The sequence below is a fragment of the Trachemys scripta genome, chromosome 9 (assembly GCF_013100865.1).
Source record: "Trachemys scripta elegans isolate TJP31775 chromosome 9, CAS_Tse_1.0, whole genome shotgun sequence".
Taxonomy (NCBI): Eukaryota; Metazoa; Chordata; order Testudines; family Emydidae; genus Trachemys; species Trachemys scripta.
This window is the reverse complement of record NC_048306.1, coordinates 96,552,710-96,573,546: the sequence shown is the minus strand read 5'-3', so window position 1 is coordinate 96,573,546 and position 20,837 is coordinate 96,552,710. Positions and strand designations below refer to the sequence as shown.

The 20,837-nt window shown below is 57.1% G+C and overlaps 1 protein-coding gene across 1 annotated transcript; it reads left to right on the top strand.

The window, feature by feature from the left end:
• Positions 1-2,112: 2,112 nt before the first annotated feature.
• Positions 2,113-15,533, top strand: PSMD2 (proteasome 26S subunit, non-ATPase 2; the record flags this gene model as incomplete). The annotated part of the gene is given in 20 exon segments (XM_034782117.1): positions 2,113-2,169; positions 3,180-3,344; positions 3,822-3,943; positions 5,658-5,882; positions 6,217-6,375; positions 7,683-7,827; positions 8,187-8,247; positions 8,640-8,786; positions 9,689-9,795; positions 10,357-10,484; positions 10,560-10,647; positions 11,153-11,315; positions 11,934-12,035; positions 12,112-12,257; positions 12,711-12,794; positions 13,286-13,454; positions 14,019-14,113; positions 14,335-14,461; positions 14,814-14,932; positions 15,225-15,533. Coding segments are annotated over 20 exon segments (2,592 nt in total), but the record flags the coding sequence as incomplete, so codon positions are not given.
• Between the last annotated feature and the right edge of the window lie 5,304 nt (positions 15,534-20,837).

Here is a 20,837-nt window from a genome sequence, read left to right as displayed (position 1 = left end):
CTGATACCCCCCCCTCCCTGCTGATACCTCTCCTGCCTCCGCTGATACCCCCTGTTCCTGGGCCACCGATACCCTTCCCCCAGCGATACCTTCCCTCACTGATACCCCCAGGCCGCCGATACCCCCCTGACCCCAGGCTGCTGATACCTGGCCCTAGCGGTACCCCGCCCTGGTGATTACACCCCCAGGCTAGGGACGGGCCCCATGCATCTGGCTAGGGGTCCATATCCCTCTCATTGGGGTCGGGGACCCGATGCCAAAACCCCCTATCTGGTCACAGAACTGAGTTGCCAGACCCAGTCCAAAGCCAATTTTCCCTCTTCTCTAGGAGAGCGGAGCCACTACAGAGGCCCCCATACACCCGCCTGGGAGCTGATTTAAAATTTTTATTAAAGTTAATGTTTAAAATTAAGTAGACACAAGTTAAGAGGAAAGATATTGTACATCTGGGGTCAGGCTTGAGTTATGAGGGATTACAGGTATCGGCTGCAAGGGTGAAGAGATACATACATATCACATAACCCGCATAGACCCAGATTGGGGTGCAAGAGTTTTTAAAGTGCCAGTGGATAAGTGGGCTCGGGTATGCCACCCATGGAATGTATAAGGAGTCCAAGGCAGTATTGGTGTAGCGAATGAGTACATGGGTGGGGTGCGTCCCTTGGTTCATCAGGGAAGGAAGTGGGTTATTTCCCTGGTTGGCGGTCTCAATTACTACTAATACCCTGCTCAGCCAGGGGGCCGGGGCCTCCTGCTCTAAAGGCACAGACCCCTCCCACCGCCCCCATGCCCATCTGTGGATAGAGGGAGAGAGGGCTCTAGGCATAAAGCTGGTTATTTATAACAACGGCCCTATCAAATTCATGGTCTTCTGGTCAATTTCACTGTCATAGGAGTTTAAAAATAGTAAATTTTGTGATTTCAGCGATTTCAATCTGAAATTTCTCAGTGTTGTAATTGTAAGGGTCCTGACCCTAAAAGGAGTTGTGTGGGGAGAGGGGGGGTTGCAAGGTTATTGTAGGGGGGTTGTGGTACTGCTGTCCTTACTTCTGCACTGCTGCCTTCAGAGCGGGACAGCTGGAGAGCGGTGGCTGCTGGCCGGGAGCTCAGCTCTGAAGGCAGAGCCGCTGCCAGCAGCAGCGCAGAGGTAAGGATGCCATGGTCTGGTATTGCCACCCTTACTTCTGCACTGCTGCCTACAGAGCTGGGCCTCAGTCAGCGGCTGCCACTCTCCGGCCGCCCAGCTCTGAAGACAGCAACACAGAAGTAAGGGTGGCACGGGGTATGGTATTGCCACCCTTACTTCTGCGCTGCTGCTGGGGGGAAGTGCTGCCTTCAGAGCTGGGTGCCCGGCCAACAGCCGCTGCTCTCTGACCACTCAGCTCTGAAGGCAGCGCAGAAGTAAGGGTGACGGCAATACCGCCCCCGCACCCCAAAAATAACGTTGTGACCCCCCTGCAACTCCCTTTTGGGTCAGGACCCCTAATTTGAGAAATGCTGGTCTCCCTCATGAAATCTGAGTAGTATAGGGTAAAAGCACACAAAAGATCAGATTTCACAGGGGGGAGACCAGATTTCATGCTCCATGACGCATTTTTCATGGCCATGAATTTGGTAGGGCCCTATTTCTAAGGTTCCCTGAAGGCCACTGGATGCTGCTCTGAACTGGTGAAAGCCATGGTCCCTGCCCACAAGGAGCACAGAGGAAGAGGAGGGATAAGGAAGGATGAGAGCTGCAGTGCTAGGCTCCCTTTGTGCACAGCTGGGTGGTTGTAATGGGCTGACTAATAGTTAGACGGGGCAGGAACTCTCTAAGCCTGTGCCCGGGAGCAGAGTGCCGGCTCCTGTTTCGCTGTGATGGCTGGGGGTGCCTGTGAGCCAGGCGTCTTGCTGCAGTCAGAAGCACAACGTGGGGGTGCAATGTGAGGTAAAGGCGTGTGCTCCTGCGCTCATTGGTTCTGCCAGCTGAGGAGCCTGTTGGACGTGCAGTGTGTAACCTGAAGCGTGTGCGTCGGTCCCTCCCCGGGGCCTCCACTGGCTGCTGGTATTTTGTGGGGCTGCGGGAAGCTTTCCTCTAGGGCTGATGCCCATTTCTCTGCTCCTTTGTTGCAGTCTGAGGAAGACAAACAGCTGCAGGATGAATTGGAGATGCTTGTGGAGCGCTTGGGGGTAAGTTCCCTTTTCCCCCCATGGGCCTGTCCCCTTCTCCCCTCAAGTCACGTCTGTGTGTCAGGCAGCGCCCCCAGCCTTTGGGTCCATTCCGGAGGGGCCGTGTCAGGATCCCCTCAGTATTGGAGCTCCCCTTCAGCAAAGCCCCTTTGAATGGGGGAAGTGGGTGCTGGATGTGCAGCTGTCGGTGGGAGTACAGTCTCCCCCTCTCACTCTCTGATGGCCGGGGAGAAGCGTAAGCCAGTGGCTGGTCTCTGGGTTTTGTCCCCTGGGATTGGAAATGACAAATCCCACGCTTCACAGCTTGCTGCTTATCGAAGAGATTTTTCTCCCCTGCGTACAACATTCACTCAGTAGTGACTTGGCCTCCAATGCAAACTGCTGGCCTGTTACAGTCCCTGGCCCTCCCAGACCCCAGGAGCAGCACACGTTCAGTGCAAGACAGCTACATCTTTTATTAAATGTCTCCTTTCTGGTAGTTAGTACTTTAGGAACCCAGGCTTTCCTTTCGCACCATTATAGCAATTGAGTTTGGTTAAGGTGCCCCTGCTGGAGGGAGAAGGGGGTTCACTATCAAATCCCTGACTGTAGAACTAGCTTTCTATGCCATAGTTTGCCAGCCTTAGGTGTATGGGCAAAGCTCACGTATTTCCCCAGATCTTTTTGTGGGATTAGCAGGTGCAGAGACTTTCAAGCTGCTCTGTGGAGCTGGTCTTTGTTGCCGTTTGTTACAGTGTTTGATGTGGTGTTTGGCCCAATACGATACCAGTCTGTCCACCAAGCATGTGGCCAAGGAGCCCCCCTGGTGATTCACATCTGGCTGAGTCCCGCAGCAAGGTGCCAAAGTTGATAGACGCCGGAGTCCTGTACGTTTCCAAATGAGCTGGCTGGCTGGGCAGGTGTCTGGCGGCTCAGCACTGTGGCTGGCTGCCTGCGCTTGGAAGGAACAGGCGGGTCCGGGATGCTGCAGGCAACTGCCACTTCCTGACAGATGCAGTTGATCCTTGCAGGAGAAGGACACGTCTCTGTATCGCCCCGCCCTGGAGGAGTTGCGTAGGCAGATCCGTTCTTCCACAACCTCCATGACCTCTGTTCCGAAGCCCCTGAAGTTCTTACGGCCTCACTATGGCAAGCTGAAGGAGATCTATGAGAACATGGCTCCTGGAGAGAACAAGGTGAGGGGTTCCCAGCTGCTGCGTGTGGGGCTGGAATCACTGGGCAGGTGGGGATGGCAGTGCAGCAACCTGGTTGTGTAGAGTACAAGTTAACTGTTGCTATCTGTGTGCAACTGGAGGAAAGATCTTAAGATAGCATCAGACTACACAGCACCTGCCACTGAAACGAGCACTGGACAGTAACAGGGTGATCAGGGGATCAAGCTCTGTGCAGCGAACCCTGCGTATACTGGGTGAATTGCTGGGTGTAACGATTTGCAGTGATTGCAGCACATGTGCAGCTTGTCATGCTGCTAAAGTGTTTTGACTCAAACTGCATGCTGGGAGCTGTAGTTTCTGAGGGTCTCCCTGCCTGCCTGCTGAGTGCTGCAGTGTCCGTGTGCTACTCTTCCACACTGAGGGTGCAGGAAGGGGCGTGGTGCTACTTAGCTCGCTGTGCTGGCATGGGGGTGACTGTCTCGGCACTTTCTCCCGCAGCGTTTTGCAGCTGACATCATTTCCGTTCTGGCGATGACCATGAGTGGGGAGCGAGAGTGTCTGAAATACCGGCTAGTGGGGTCCCAGGAGGAGCTGGCATCATGGGGACATGAATATGTCAGGTGAGAAATACTGTCTATGTAATGTGTGATCCAGTTCTGATTAAATGTCCCCCATGGTGGGTCTTGTCCCCCATTTCCCTTGGGAAACTGTTCCACAGGCTGGTTGGTCTGAGTCCAGGGTGATGAGCAGGGTGGATAGATTTCTCTGACCAGAAGACCTTGATAGTCAGTGGTGCCCATTCTTGTCTCGTTCCTTCTATCTGCAGCCCTGTGAATAATATCCCTCCTTTCTGCTTACACCCAGATATGCCCACGCTGGGATCATTGCTTTCGCAGTAGCCTTGCCAAGCTAGGTAGATCCATCACTTTTAATGATCCCGCATAACCTCCAGCCCCTGAACTGTTTCTATGGCTTTTCTCTGTACTCCCGCCAACCTGTCAGTATCAGTGTGGTAGTCTGAGGCACAGTGCCCCAGACAGTCTCCCCCCCAGCTGTGTAGAATGGGGCTGCCCCCTTCCTGCTCCAGGACTTGAGTCCTCTGGGATGGAGGTTCCCAGGGAAGGGCCTGTGCCCTTCTGGCCTATGAATAAGCATCTCAAAATCAGTCGTGTTTTTTTTTAAATTTTATTTTTTTTAAGATGAACATCTTATTCTTTGTCCATTTCACCAGAGTCTCTTGGTCTGTTTGTATCGTTTCTCTGTCCTCACTGGTATTTGCCGCTCCTTTCGATTATCTGTTTACACATTTAATTAATGAACTTTTTACTCCCTTCTCTTTAATAAAGAAGGCTGGACCTAACACTGACCCTGTGTGTGCCCCCCCCCCCATGCATCTCTCCCCTGCACAACATCTGTACTTCACGAAATATTAGTATATCATCCTTTCAGCCAGTTTTTAAGAATGTCTGGTTCTGCAGAGCAGATTCCCCAAACAGGGGCAGAGTGAAATTGACCTGATTCTTGTCAGTTTGGTGAGGGGGGACGGAAACAGCTGTGAAACAAAGCTTGTAAAATTCACTCTTTTCTTTATAAAGCGATGAGCAGCTGCTGAGACCCTAAAGCCGTCTGTCAGCAAGCTCAGGTAGACGGCATTGCATTGGCTCACATTTAGAAAGTTATTTCCAACCACTAAGAACGGAAACTTTTTTTGAGCTAAAGCCTGTTTGGCCAGGTCCCTCCCTGAACAAGTTGAGTGGTTCTTTTGAGCCCTGCCTTAGGATGCTTATTATGTGCACTGGCCTGTGTGTATTGAAGTTCCCCAAGTTGAATGAAAATCTCTGGACCAGGCTGGGGGCTAATGAACCAGAATTAGAGTGTGGCACCTATGCTTCCTCACATCCCAGAGAAGATGGAAAATCTGCCCGGTTGGATGCCTGCCCCAAAGAGCGTTTCTATTTCTGTTTTCGTTGGTGTTAACAAAGTCAGTGGGACTGTGTGGGTGCTGCCCCGGGAAGCTCAGGGCTGGATGTTCAGACATGGGTATTTGTGAGAGGGCTGCTGGACTTCACTGACATGTCTGATCTGATTGGGAACCATCTCCTTGAAGGACTGTGAACTATCCAGCAACAGGCATAACTCAGCCATGATCTCCCCCCACCTTCCCAGGATTTAGCCCCTTGTGGGCTGTTACCCTGTTCGGACGAGGGCATGCAGCTTCCGTTGAGCACTGCAGGGATCGCAGCCCTGTAGGAGAAGTGATGCTGTAGCCGTCTTGCCCTGGGCGCCAGGTTGTTGCCTTGTGTTATGATGGTCTCTTTCCCTTTGCCCCCACAGACACCTGGCGGGCGAGGTTGCTAAGGAATGGCAGGAGGTTGATGAGGCTGACAAGGCCCAGAGGGAAACGCTGCTGACCCTGGTGAAGGAGATTGTGCCCTACAACATGGCTCACAATGCGGAGCACGAAGCCTGTGACCTGCTGATGGAGATTGAGCAGATGGACATGCTAGAGAAATATATTGACGACAACGCCTACTCCAAGGTCTGCCTGTACCTGACCAGGTGAGGGAGCCAGGCTGCTCTGTGATGGGGATTGGCCCTTTGCTGTTTGAGCTCTGCCTGTCCTATTGAAAGCTGGAAACTACCCCTATGTGGTGCAGAAGTCCCCGGGTAGATGGCAGTGTGCCATGATTGCTGGAACACTTCCCGCTCTAGGTAACTGGGAGCGTTTGATACAGCTACATAAGAGCAGCTGTCAGAGTGAGCTGCTGAGGGGCTGGTTGGAGCTGGTTAGAGCTCTGTACGCTGACCCAGATCTCCCCTCTGAGCAGTAAGACCTGTCTGTTCCTGGTCTCAGTAGCAGCTGGACTTACCTTCTTCTGTCTCCTTCCTGAAGCTGTGTGAGCTACGTCCCTGAACCTGAGAACTCAGCCCTCCTCCGCTGTTCCCTGGGAATCTTCCGCAAGTTCAGCCGCTACCCGGAAGCCCTGCGCCTGGCCCTCATGCTGAACGACATGGAGCTGGTGGAGGACATCTTCACCTCCTGCAAAGACGTGTAGGTGGAGATCGGCTTTTCAGAGCCGGGGCGGGAGCTGCGGTAGACCAGCCTCTGCCTTGTCGTCGTGGGGTACAGATTCTACCACCTTCAGGTCCCCTCTCCTACCCCAGGCTGGGAGCGATTGGGCATTCGTGCCACCTGCGGGGACTTGAGTGCTGCGGAATGCGTCTGGGGTCTCGCTTCACCTTGTAGCATGACAGGTGGATTCATCGTTAAAACAACCATCACAATTGGCACTAACTGGTCCCTTGCTGGCAGCCTCAGCAGAGAGGCCAAGGACCAAACGGGCCAGGGGCACTGGCCCCCTGCTGCTTGCCCAAGAGGGCCCCTCTGTTGGCAGTGCAGTGGTGGGCAGGGTTGCCCTTCTGCTGCCCCGGCTTCCCTCGTTCAGGTATTGACCTCTAAGGCTGCTGATCTGGTGAAACCCCCTTGTCCTGCCCCTGTTGGGGTTGGACTGAAACGTGAGCCTTCTCGCTCCCCTCTGACTGCTGAGGAGGGGGCATGAAATGAGCTCGACTAGCGTAACCTACACTAGACCAGTGAGACTCATGAGCCCCCTCTAGTGGTTGCTCCACATACGATAAGAATCTACTACAGCTGCTGACTAAGGGAGTTATTCCTGCAGCTCAAGCAGTAGAGACTTACGCTCTTTCTCTTGATGTTCCCATGCTCCGGCTCCGTTGACAGGCCTGGTGGGTTGGCTGTACCATCGTTCCGGAGATGGAGAGGGGATGGTGGGACGCCCCAGCAGTGCTGCCGTCCTCTCTCTGGTACTCTGCCCTGGCCCTGCTTGCTGCCTCTGCTGGGCCGGTTCTGAAGGGCTAAGCTTCAGCAGCTTTGCGGGGAGGGGGCAGCAGCGGCTGCTCCCTGCGTGCCCCTGGAATGGGAACCTCCTTCCAGGCTGGCGTGGCAGCCACGGCTGTGCCACGCGGGCGAGTGAGCAGGAAGCAGAAAGGAGTTCCTGATGCAGGCGCTGTCTCTGGGCCTGACCCGAAGCTGACTGGAAAGTTCCCTTTGACTTGTAGAGCAAGGTCCTACCACAGTGCAGGGTCGCAGCTTGGCCCAGCCCCTGATGCCATCACATCTCCCTCTGCCTTGTGATGATGGAGCTGCTCTTGCGAATTCGGGGGGATGGGAGAGCCAGGGGAAGCCTGACTGGCTGGGTTTCCTCAGGCTGGGTCGGGTCTGTTTGAGGGGAGAAAGGAGCTGTACTGAGAGTATTCCAGCAGGTTTGTGCCAAGGGGAGGGGAGCCCAGGCCCTCACTGCCTGGCATTGACTCCCCCTCTCTCTCTTGCCGGCACAGGGTCATCCAGAAGCAGATGGCCTTCATGCTGGGCCGCCACGGCGTCTTCCTGGAGCTAAACGAGGACGTGGAGGAGTATGAGGACCTCACCGAGATCATGTCCAACGTACAGCTCAACAGTAACTTCCTGGCCTTGGCCAGAGAGGTGAGGTGCCTGGCCCGGCCTCCCAGCAAGCTGGGGTGGGGTAGGGAGAAGGCTCAGGGCTGCACCCAAGGTCCCCAACTGCTGGGTGCTGGCACAGAGGCCAGGCTGCCCACAAACTGGGACTCCTGGGGGGGGAACAGACACTCTGACTTGCATGGGGGGTTGTCAACGCGTCTGGTCTCTCGCCACCCCCAATACGTGCTTGGTCGCACCAGGAAGAGCCCCTGTCTGTGCACGGCAAGGTGCAGGCTGCAGGGGACGCCGTTGCTGCTGCCATTCGCACTGTCCCTATGGAGGGGCTGAGTGTGTGGCTGGTTTGGCTGGGGGGGTGACTTCCTCCTCTCTCCTCCTCTTTGCAGCTGGACATAATGGAGCCCAAAGTGCCAGATGACATTTACAAAACACACCTGGAAAATAACCGTAAGCGAAAGCTGCATCTCCTTCTTTGCTTCCTCCTGCACGGGGGTGGGACGTCGCTGAGCGCAGGCGTAGCCAAGTGGGCCGCCTCATCCTAGAGCACGCGGGCATCTGGCCGGTCGTGTGTCGGGACAGGTCCATGTGCAGTTGCAGCCCCGGAGTCACACTGTCTATGCAGCGCCCCCGTGTTGCGCTGAATTGGCTTGGGCTCCTTGGTTATTCCTGGGGGCTTAGCAGGGTGAGGAGGGTTAAAAGAACCTCCAGGATTAGGCACTCGAATGTTCGGGGCCCTACCAAGGAGGGCCGGGCACGGGGAGACGCTCCCGAGCTCTGTGGGCCTTGCGAAGCTGCGTTGTGACGCTCTGCCCGGCTCGCTCTGATTTCCGCTCCCCCAGGGTTCGGCGGCAGCGGCTCCCAGGTGGACTCTGCGCGGATGAACTTGGCCTCGTCCTTCGTGAACGGTTTTGTGAACGCGGCCTTCGGGCAGGACAAGCTGCTGACGGATGACGGCAATAAATGGCTGTATAAAAACAAGGATCACGGTGAGCAGGGCAGGACAGGGCGGTTCGACTCTCACTGCAGCTGGGACTGGGCCCTGCAGGAGGTTTCCCAAATGACAGCTTGTATCTGGCAGTGTCCGACAGCTTTTCCAAGGAATGCTTCTTATGTTCCCTGAACCCCATGCCTGGAACTCCTGAGCCAGCCTCTCGGCCCCTAAGCCCTCGCTTCTGTGGGTTAAATAACCAATCCTGCTGGCTCGTGCCCGCAACTCCCAGGCCCACCTGATCCTAATGGGGAGAGCGCCCCGTAGGGGTCACGCTGGCTGACAGCCACGTGTGAACTTGAATGTAGAATGGTGGAGCTGGGGCGTCTGCTGTAACTCATGGGGACTACATATCCCAGCATGCAACATTCCAGTTGGCCTTGATTTGCCAGGCTGCACTGCATGCTGGGGCCTGGAGACTTCACAGGGCACCTCTCTAGGTTTTAGATGAAGGCAGCTTGTTTTACAGGCCTGCCTGCCTGCCTCCCCCGTACATCTCTTCCCAGGCCCTGCGTGGAGGTCTCAAATGCCACCTTTGCATGCAGTCAAGGCCAAACTACTCCAGCAGCGTGTGACAGAGGAATTGACCCTTGTGGAGTATCCAGACCGACTGTCTGGGAGAACGGAGCTGCCAGCGAATGTGCTACAGAGCTCTGCGCCCCTCTGTCCCTGGGGCTGCTCCCTGATTGGGCTCCCAAAGGCAGCAGAGGGAAACCAAGGCTACAGAAAGAGTTGAATGCCCCAGTGGAATTGTTCTGAGGAGCTCCCCCATGCCCAGCATGTTAGTAATACGGGCTGTGCAAGGGAAAGGAGCCACTGGGGAACCCCAGCTCCCGTCTGGGGGCGTAGGGCCTGGTCGTGATTCCAGGTCTGACATGGGGGCTTCTCCTTGTGCTGCAGGTATGCTGAGCGCCGCAGCCTCGCTGGGGATGATCCTGCTGTGGGACGTGGATGGGGGGCTCACGCAGATCGACAAGTACCTGTACTCCTCCGAGGACTACATTAAGGTGGGTGGTGCTGCTCTGGGCTCGGGCTAAGGTGCAGCCCCACTGGACATGGAGCCATGGCTCACATGCTGGCACGCCTGGTGGCATAGCTGCAGGGCCAGTCCTGCCAGGGACATAAGTACCAACCTCAGTCTGCCCAGCTGAATGCTTCACCCTGCCTGAGAACTGCCACACTGTTCTCCTCCTCTCTGGGTCCCGACTGGTGATTGGCAGCACAGTGCTCCCTGGCTGAAGCTTGGCTCATTGAGATTCACTAGGGGGCCCCCAATGCCCCCTTAATACAGAGGCATGACCTTTGAAGACTACAAGTCCCAGCAGGCAATGCACCTGATCTGATCCCAATGGAGCATTGCATGATGGGGCTTGTAGTTCCCACAGGCTGCACCTCTGTGTGGGTTATGACCAATGCAATCTGCCTACTTTTGTGTGAGTTGGGTGTAGCCCTGTGGGTAGACCTTGGGCGCCCCCCCCCCCCCCCGCGTGTGGTGCAATAACTGCATGTGCCAGCTGTCCCCAAGGCAGCCCCATGATGGTCTGGCTGATGGTGCCTTTATCCTGCAGTCGGGAGCCCTGCTGGCTTGTGGCATTGTGAACTCGGGGGTGAGGAATGAATGTGACCCTGCCCTCGCTTTGCTGTCCGACTACGTCCTCCACAACAGCAACACCATGAGGATCGGCGCCATCTTTGGGTAAGGGCCTGCCCAGCCCCTGCTCCCGCCACAGGCGGCTCCTGTGGCTAACGCTCCTTTGGGATTCTGTTGCAGGCTGGGACTGGCCTACGCTGGGTCCAACCGGGAAGACGTTTTGACTCTGCTGCTACCCGTGATGGGAGATTCCAAGTCCAGCATGGAGGTGAGGGCTCAGGCCGGGCCAGTGCGCTGATCTCAGGGGTGGAAGAAGGTTGACAGCATCATGGCTGGAGTATTGACATTGGCTGCAACCCGAGCTCTGGCCCGGCCTCTCAGCAGCTCCCCAGCATGGTTGGAGGGTAGCGGTGATAAAGGACAGGTGGGGGCAGTGGGTCTCTGAACTGCAGCTCCTCGGGATACTCTGTGAAATGGGATCTGACAGCATCCCCAGGGTCTCCCCTCACAGTCTGTGGGAGCCAACAGGAGCAGCCCAGTCTCCAGAGACCTCTGGGTGTGAACGCGAGTCCTCAGACCCTCCACTGCCCAAGCATTGAGGTTGCTTCACATGCTCCGCTCCAATTGCTTCAGCTGTTCCTGCCCCCTTCCCCTCTCCCCACAACCCAGAGGCTGCTCCCAGTGCGAGCCCCTCTGAGCAGTCCCCCAAAGGCTGTGGGGTGCAGGCAGGGCTGTTATGCAGTGAGCTCAGCTCTCCCTCCTTCCTGCCCCAGGTGGCCGGCGTGACGGCCCTGGCCTGCGGCATGATAGCGGTGGGCTCGTGCAACGGGGATGTCACCTCCACCATCCTCCAGACGGTCATGGAGAAATCGGAGACTGAGCTGAAGGACACCTACGCCAGGTGGCTGCCGCTCGGCCTGGGCCTTAACCACCTGGGTAAGGATGGGCTTGGGGCCCAGCAGGTCTGCGCATGGTGGCAGGGGTGGAGCGGGCTTTGGTGGGTAACTTGGGGGCTGTGGCAAGGAGGGCGTGGCCTTTCCCACCTCACCAGGGCATCGTCACCATCTGAGCCCGTTCTCGAGGCTCAGAGTGCTGATGGGCAGGGGCTCCTGGCTAACCTGAGGGGGTAGCGCTATAGATCAGGGACTCGACCTTTTGCCCACAGCGTGGTTCATGAAAACCTTGCTCTGTGGCCCATTCTATCCCATAATCCTTTGCAGCTTCCAAGGACTACCATTGGGTTCTGAGAGGCAGCAGTGGGAGGAGCTATGGGTGGTGGGGCTGGTGTACCAGTTAGAGCTGGATGCTGGGGCGGGTGTGTGGAAGTCCCATTTGTTGCAGGATCTGGAATGTTCTGAGCAGGTCCAGCCATGCCCCAGGCGCGCACTGCTCCCCCGGGGGGAGAAACACCGGTGCTGCTCAGGACCCTGCTGGCTAGGGACGCTCATTGAGGAGCTTGGGACTTGCTGGTTTGAGCCCCCCAGCCAGGTGTGTGTCAGCAGAGGGCCTGGGGCCGTGCTGCTCTAACGGGCTGCCCTCTGCTCTCCTCGGCAGGGAAGGGGGAGGCCATCGAGGCTATCCTGGCGGCGCTGGAGGTGGTGTCGGAGCCCTTCCGCAGCTTCGCCAACACGTTGGTAGACATCTGCGCCTACGCGGGTGAGTCTCTGGCCAGCTTCGGGGGGGAGTGGGCTGGGCCAGAGCCTAGAGTCACCATAGTCCCTCCTTCCCCCAGGCTCGGGGAACGTGCTGAAGGTGCAGCAGCTGCTCCACATCTGCAGCGAGCACTTCGACACCAAGGAGAAGGAGGAGGACAAGGAGAAGAAGGACAAGAAGGAAAAGGACAAGAAGGAGAGCTCGGCTGACATGGGCGCCCACCAGGTGGGACAGGCGGGAGGGAGCAGACGAATCCCCATTGCTTGGACCCTTTCCTGGTGGGGAGACCACTGGGGATCTCTCTTGGCCCTAGTGGATTTGTGGGAGGGGGAGAGGCCTGCAGCAGAACTGCCCATTTCGTGAACCTGCCAGTGCTGGCGATGGGCAAGGGCAGCTCCCTGGACCGGAGATGAGAGCTTGCCAGAGGGGTCGAGTGGGCTGGGCAGGGTGGAGGTCTCTGCACAGCTGAGCCACGGACACCTGCTCCCCAAAGGGAGCTGTACTAGAAGGGGTGAACGGGCCCAACGTGGAGCCATTCATATTGGGAGAGAACCATCTTCCTGACTTCTGGGGGAAGGGGGATATAGCCCCGCTGTAGGTTGGTCCCACATGGCTCGGGGAGCCTGTGGTGGGCAGGTGACGGAGCTCCCTGGCCAGTTCTCCATCTCCTCTCTGCAGGGCGTGGCAGTGCTGGGGATCGCGCTCATCGCCATGGGGGAGGAGATCGGCGCCGAGATGGCTCTGCGCACGTTCGGCCACCTGGTGAGTGACGCCGCGGGACAGGGCGCTCTGCCTCGGGGGCAGCGGGGCAGAGGGAGGGAGGTGCCCGGAGCTGAGCCGAACGCCAGCGAAGGGCTTGGTGTTATGGAGCTGGATCCAGGCTGGGAAGGGAGGGACGCAAACGAGAGCAGACACAGGAGTGTGTGGGGAGTGCCAACCTGGGGCGCTGCCCTCAAACCGACTGCGTAACCCTCCGCCCCACTCCCAGCAGGCCAGGGCCATGTCTGCTCTGGGTGAGGCCATTGCTTCTCCTCTGGTCCCCTGGATCCGGTCCTGACGCTGCAGCAGCAGAGGGCCCCTGTAGGATTTTCATTTGCTGCAGCCCTGGGGCAGTTCCAGGAACTCTGGGAGTGGCTGCAAGTCCCTGCTTTGTGAGTGGATTCAGGGACGAGGAGAATGGCCTGGGCCAGGCGATCTGGGAGTGATAGTCCCTCGCCCTGGTGGCTAATGTCTCCCTCCTCCTTTCTGTGCAGCTGAGGTATGGGGAGCCCACCCTGCGCCGAGCCGTCCCCCTTGCCCTGGCGCTCATCTCCGTCTCCAACCCGCGCCTCAACATCCTCGACACCCTCAGCAAGTTCTCCCACGATGCTGACCCCGAGGTCTCCTACAACTCCATCTTTGCCATGGGCATGGTGGGCAGCGGTAAGGGCTGCGTGGGCCCGGGGCAGCCGAGCGGGAGGTGGGCTGGTGACGGAGTTTGCTTCTTGGGACACCCCCCGTCGTCCAGGCTGTGTTCAGGGGGTTCCTGGTCCGAGCGCAGCAGCTGGTAACGCGGGTCGGTGCGCCAGCGGGTCGGGGGAGGGGCTGAATAGCTTTGGTGCCCTCTTCCAGCAGCTGCATGAAACTGACTGCCCTCGCCTGGTCACCTGTCGCTGGCGGGCAGGAGCCTTACTGTCAACTGGGCTGCTGGTCAAATACTGCAGCCTCTGATGGGTGCTGGGTGAGGTTGGGAAGGGCCCATGGGCACAGGGGAGCTGGGCCTGCTGGAAGCGGCAGGGCCGGGGGGGGGCAGGATCTCTGGGTGTGGGAGGTGGCTGACGGGCCCTTATGCCCCAAGGCTGTTGGATGCAGCCTGTGGGTTATGCCAGCAGGGGGGGCTGCATGTGGCCCAGCACCCTGGGAGAGACTGTGTCTTGCGCTGGCTGGGAGGGGGTTGGATGCCTGTTCCCAGGGCTTTCCCGCTCACCCCGTTTCTCCTGTTTGCAGGCACCAACAACGCCCGGCTGGCCGCGATGCTGAGACAGCTGGCCCAGTACCATGCCAAAGACCCAAACAACCTCTTCATGGTGCGGCTGGCCCAGGTGACTGCCGGGGCTGCTGGTCCTGGTTCCCTCGGGTGGGTGGGGGTTCGGTGCTCTGAGCGCTTCCCAGCTGCGTCTTGCCCCAGAGGTCAGCTGGACTGATCAGCCGCTGGGGGATAGCGCCTGCTCAGTGAGCAGTGGGCTTGGGGCGTCACTGTCTGGTCTTATGCCATCCTGGCCAGGAGCCCTCTGTGCTCACGTGCTCTTTGCTTGCTGTGCAGGGTCTGACCCACCTTGGGAAGGGGACACTCACCCTGTGTCCCTACCACAGCGACCGCCAGCTGATGAGCCAGGTGGCTGTCGCGGGGCTGCTGACCGTCCTGGTGTCCTTCCTGGACGTGCGCAACAGTGAGTACCTGTGTGTCTGATCCTCCTGGAGAGGAGGGAGCCAGCAGCCGGCCCCTCAGGCAGGCTCCTGGGACCAAAGGGATGTTATTCCCGTGTGGAGGTGGGGCAGATGGCCGCTCCCAGCCCTAGGGAATCCCCTGCTGTGTTGGTTGCCGGCAGGCTCTCCTAGCAGGCAGGCTGCCTTGCCTTTCGCCCGTGGAGCGGATGGGTGGGGCCATGCCTGCGATCCTGGTACTGAGGCGGCGGCGGCCTGTTGGGATGCCTTGCCATGGCAGGTGGCAGCAGCCAGGCGACCGAGACCTCGCTTTGGGGTGAGCATTGGGGGCCTAACGCTTCTTCTCTCTCCCCCTAGTCATCCTGGGCAAATCCCACTATGTTCTGTATGGGCTGGTGGCCGCCATGCAGCCGCGCATGCTGGTGACCTTTGACGAGGAGCTGCGGCCTCTGCCGGTGTCGGTCAGGGTGGGGCAGGTAAGGAGGCATGGTCCCTCAGGGCTCCGGTTAGAGGGGCACGTGGGAGGTGAGCTTATTGAGTAGACTAAGTGAGGCTGTTCTGAGGTCCCTGGGCTGGATGAGGACGTGGGTCTGTTTCCTCCCAGGAGCTGCTGGGTCAGTGCAGAGGCCATGATGGCTCATGCCAGGGATGAAGCCTCACCAGCGCCTGTCCTGGCGTCTGGGTCCCAGAGTTTGGTGGCCGGCGGGTGATACGTGGTGGCCGGGATGCCTCTGTGCCCTCGGCTCTAACCTCTCGCCTCCCGTCCAGGCTGTAGACGTGGTGGGCCAGGCAGGCAAACCGAAGACCATCACTGGCTTCCAGACGCACACGACGCCGGTGCTGCTGGCACACGGCGAGCGGGCAGAGCTGGCCACAGAGGAACATCTGCCAGTCACCCCCATCCTGGAGGGTTTCGTCATCCTGCGCAAGAACCCCAACTACGATGTCTGAGCTGACACGGGGGATTGGCGGGGAGACAGCACTGGGCAGCGCCTGATGGGGGCAGGCGCTGGGCATCACACTGGGTGGTTTTGTTACTGAAAGAGCGGATTTAAAAAATAAACTCGAGAGAGAGACTGGCGCTGCTCATTGTTTGCTCTGGGAGCAGCATGTGTGGGCGGGGGGCTGGTCCCAGGCCTGGTCCCTTCTGTCCTGGACTACAGACAGGGAGCTGAGTCATGGCTGGTGCCTTGCCAGGGACCTGTAGCATCTCTCTCTAGCTATGTCCCGTGTGAGGGGCAATGAGCAGCGGATGTGATGGCTCAAGCCCCAGTGGCTCCCCCCCTTTCCCAGCTAGACAGACTCAAAGGGGGGTGGGAGGGGGATTAACCACTGGACCAGCTCACTGAGGGGTGGGTGGATTCGCCTTTGCAGGGAGACTTGGTACGGCCTTACTCTGGTGCAGGGGTGTCAGACTCGGACAGAGGAGAGTGCCAGGGCTGCTCGTTAATTCTAGGCCATGATACATACTCTGGACTCTGAACTCCCCCCGTGCACACAGACCCTCCACCCCACAGTCGCTTTGAGCCGCGATGGGTAGGTGAGTACAGGGCGCTGACACTGGGGAGGAGGGGGAGGTTTCCTCGTTTGTTCCCTTTCTGGATATGCACATCCCAGGCACTGCTGGTCACGGGCAAGCTATGACCCTCCTGGTTTTCTCCCCCACCACTTGCTGGCCCTGCAGGATGGGCAGGAATGGCAAGGGGCAGTGGGTGCCCCTGGCCCCATGGAGCTGGTGCTGCTTGGCAGTGCTGGGGGAGGGGTTTGCACAGGGCCAGTTTGCCCTTTTCCCTCCACCTTCCCTTTGGAGCACACAGTGGGGCTGCGCTCTTGGCTGATCCTACCCCGAAAAACATCTCCTCAATCTAAAGATGGCCTGAGATGAATGAGTGTGGGGTTGGGCCAGGATTCAAGGTGGCAGAAATGGAGGCTGGGCTGCAACTGGCTGGAGCCCTGGGGCAGAGGGAGGTGCAATGTGGGGGTCTGGGAAAGACTTTCCCCTAGCTGGGCTCAGAGTGCTTCCCCCACGCAGGAACAGTGAGTGGAGATGCAGGGGCTCCCTCGTCGGCTTCCCTCAGCTGCAGTGGAAGTCAAGGCTCTTCAAACTGCCTCCAGTCGCCCATTTCCAGGGGTGCAGCCACGCTCCTGCCACCTGGCCCGTGCCTGGGACCTTCCGAAAGCTGGGCAGGTACAGGCGCTCGGCTCCGTTGATAAATGCAAAATAATGCACACAGGAAACCATAATCCCAACTATACATATAAAGTGAGTGGGTCTAAATTAGCTGTTACCGCTCAAGAAAGAGATCTTGACGTCATTGTGGATAGTTCTCTGAAAACATCCACTCAATATGCAGCAGCAGTCAAAAAAGCGAACAGAATGTTGGGAATCATTAAGAAAGGGATAGATAAGACAGAAAATATCATATTGCCTCTATAAATCCATGGTATGCCCATACCTTGAATACTGCGTGCAGATGTGGTCGCCCCATCTCAAAAAAAAAAAATAGATTGGAATTGGAAAAGGTTCAGAAAAGGGCAACAAAAATGATTAGGGGTATAGAACGGCTTCCGTAGGAGGAGAGATTAATAAGGCTGGGACTTTTTCAGCTTGGAAAAGAGACGACGGGGGGGGATATGATAGAGGTCTATAAAATCATGACTGGTGAGGAGAAAGTAAATAAGGAAGTGTTATTTACTCCTCATAACACAAGAACTAGGGGTCACCCAATGAAATTAATAGGCAGTAGATTTAAAACAAACAGAAGTATTTTTTCACACAGCACAGTCAGTCTGTGGAACTCTTGGCCAGAGTATGTTGTGAAGGCCAAGACTATAACAGGGTTCAAAAAATAAATAGATAAATTCAAGGAGGATAGGTCCATCCTAGTGTCCCTAGTCTCTGTTTTCCAGAAGCTGGGAGTGGACGACAGGGGATAGATCACTTGATTCCCTGTTCTGTTCATTCCCTCTGGGGCACCTGGCATTGGCCATTGTTGGAAGACAGGATCCTGGGTTAGATGAACCTTTGGTTTGACCCAGTATGGCCATTCTTATGTTACGTTCTCACAGGGAAGCAGCCAAAGCCCCTGAGCTCACATCCCACTCACCTTGTGTCCCTTCTGGCCTCGGACACAGCGTCCCCCAGTCCTGTTACTTGGGCAGGCAGCAGCATCACCCCTACTCAGGCGTGCTGGGGTAGCCAATGGAGGCCCTGCTCCATGTCCTGGCATGTGGCCCAGACTTTGCTGGGTGCAGTCCTGGTTCTGCAGTGCAGCTGCCATGGCCTTGGTTCAGTCATCCACCTCCACGCCCAGCCTCGCTGCCCCAGCTGCGACAGCAGAAGAATGCCCCTTATTTTCACAGGGAGCCTGGGCAAGGGTGACACTCTGCTGGCATTGGCAGGGCCCCAGCTGCTCCTTGCATGGGCAGTGTGAGAGTTCAGCCAAAGGCTGTTCTCTTGCTGGCGAGTGCCACCCCCAGGGAGTTCTCCTGGCACAGTACAGTGCCAGGGCTCTGGTATGGGGTGAAATGCAAACTACGTGCAGCCCTTGGGCTCCCAGCAACTTGCCACTGTGACTTGGGCTGAGCCGATGGCCGGGCCTCCCAGACTGATAGCGTCCCCCCAGCACGGTACTAGCCTGGGGGCAGGGCACTGCAGGGTGAGCCAGGCCATAGCAACTCGCCCCACCCTGAGCTCTGGCTGCGTTTCCTTACTGGTGCAGGTTCTACTCAAGAGCAGCATGGTCCTAAGGTTACTCCCGAACCCTTGCCTGCCCTCCCACCCACATCAGACACCCCCGCCCTTGGGCCTCTAAGTCTGGGAGCCTACCTCTGGCATTCCCCGGTTGGTATCACTATAGTCCTGTTCCCTACTTCCTTCCTCTGCAGGACTCCCCTCTGGTCCCACCCCCAGCTAATGGGCTGATCCTTGTAAAGCGTTCTCACCTTAGCCCCTTCTACAAACTCGGAAATCTACCGCCCTCTCTGGACTGCTCAGCTCCCTTCACTAGCAATGCGTGTGCCAGATCATGTGCTGATTGCTTCACCCTCTCTCCCCACAGGCTGGGCAGCTACCAAGCCAGCAAGAGCTGTGCCAAAGTATGTGTTTATCACTTGCTTTAGGAGCAGCAGCTTCCAATCCAGCTCCGGGCACCCCCGGCCCCTCTGCTTCACCCCGGCACGTGGGTTAGTTCCCTGCTACCGGACCCCGGTTGGCATTTGCTAACTCACCCGGCTCGTGCCATGGGATTGGCTGCTTTGGTACAGTTTTGCTCAGTCATACTGATCAGTGCAGCCAGCCAATCTCCTTGCTCTCGGTGCCAGCTGCCCTGGGCATGGCCACTTGAACTCAGCCACTGCTCTGCCTGTGGAATCACCGCTTAATTTAACTCTGGCAAGTCATGCTCATCTCAGCCCTGTCCCCACCCTGCTTGCTACCCCAGCTCCTCCGCTCCTTTGTTCCCCAAACCAGCTAATCCTTCTGTTAAAGAAATGTGAAAATCCAGCTGATGGCAGGAGTGCTGGGCATCAACAGCCTGCACCCCGAAGCCACGGAACAAGCAATGCCGTAGTTTGTCAGAACCTTTTCCCTCTACTCTCAGATTGTGAGCCCCCGGGGCTGGGGGTCTTTTCTCTGTTCTGCAAAGCAGCCATCGGTTGCCATATAGCTAAGAGACTGGTAGAGATGGCCAAATCGCCTGGGAGCTGTACCCCCTCCCCCACCAAGGTACACCAGGAAGGCTCGTTCACATAAGGAAGAACAGGGGAGATTATTCTGGACTGGATTGGTTTCAATTCACAAATCACCGTCCCTCCACCAGTGGGGACCCCTGACTCAAAGAGCCCCCCCAAGATGGGCACATACGGATTGTTAAACTCCTCTGTTCTCTATTTGTACAGCACCGAGCACAGAGCAGCCCTGGCGCCTGACTGGTGGTTTTAGGCACTACAGTAACAATCCCAGGCCAAACAAACCTATGGAGTTTGCCCACATTATCAAAGACTCCAGGTCTTAGAATGCAATACTCCAATGTGACCTGAAGGGGGCCTTTGTATGCTGGGACAAGTTGGTTCTGCATTGCATGCTGGGACTGGTAGTTTCTGTGTCTACTCCTCCATGTTACAGAGGCATGGTGGCTGCCATCTGCTTTATTTTAGGCAGATTGGGCATTAACCAATTGCCAATGTAGGTGTCCCCCCCGCCTGGCCCCCCCAAATGAGAAAAGTTTGGACATGAGCTGAGCGGACCTGTGAGGTGATGTATCTAGAGCAGAAGATTGGGTGTCAGGACTCCTGGGTTCTATTCACAAATGACTATGAGGAATGTCTTCATTGCTTTCTGTGTTCCCTCCTCTGTTAAATGGGCTGATAATAGTGTCTTCAGAAGGGGTCTGAGAGGCTCTGGCCACCTTCTTAGGGCTAGAATCTGGCTGCATCTTTGACCTGTCCTCCTTTTCCATCCTCTCCCTTGCTCTGTGCCCCCTCCCCACCCCCAGCTTTATGCTGTCCCAAAGCCTATTTTCCAAGCCACCACGTTTGCTAAGGAGTGTGCATGAAGTGAGTCACTGCCCAATATTATGGATGCAAACGGGTCAGGCCTCACCGGCTACCCATCAAGGCTGTTCTCTCCCTCCTTGTTGCATCATGTCTGTGGGATCAGTGGTGGGCCAGGTGGGTCCTCGCTCCTCACTTCCACGTGCTGAATCCCCTTAGAAGCTAAAGCTACATAAGTAGTTTCCTGTTACTTTTCCATGTGAGCAACTGTAAAGACCATCATGACATTATGGGTTCATGAATGGGACGGGACTGGGACGGGGGTAGCATAGCATGATTGTGAGAGGAGAGAAGTGTCCACGACAATGTTTGTCAGCCCCCGATCTAATACACGTAACAATCTGTTCCGCCTTGTATTTAGCTGTGATGCTCTGATTACCTTTCCCAGACCTGCAGAAGAGCTCTGTGAAGCTCAAAAGCGTGGCTCTTCCACCAACAGAAGTGCATACAGAGTGTCATGCCTGAGGAGATGTATGTGGGAAGATGGAGGTGCTGGGTGCCAGCCTTTAGGTGGGATGAGATGTATGAGTGGTAAAAGGGCAGGATGCCAGACATGGATGGATGGGTGTGCGTGTTGTGGGGGTTGGTGGTAGGCAGCATCATGCTGGGGCATGTGTGTGTCGTTGTGTCTAGGGTGCCTGGGTAGGGGGGAGGCACAGAGTGCCAGGCCTAGGATGTGCATATGTGGGGGAGAGGGCATCAGACTCAAGAGTGTGGGCAGGGTACCAAGCCTTGGGGTGTATCGGGGGCAGAGAGCCAGGTCTGGGTGGGGAGTGCTAAGCCTAGGGGGAAGTGTGTGTGGGAATAGGTGCAAGGCTTGGGGGAGTG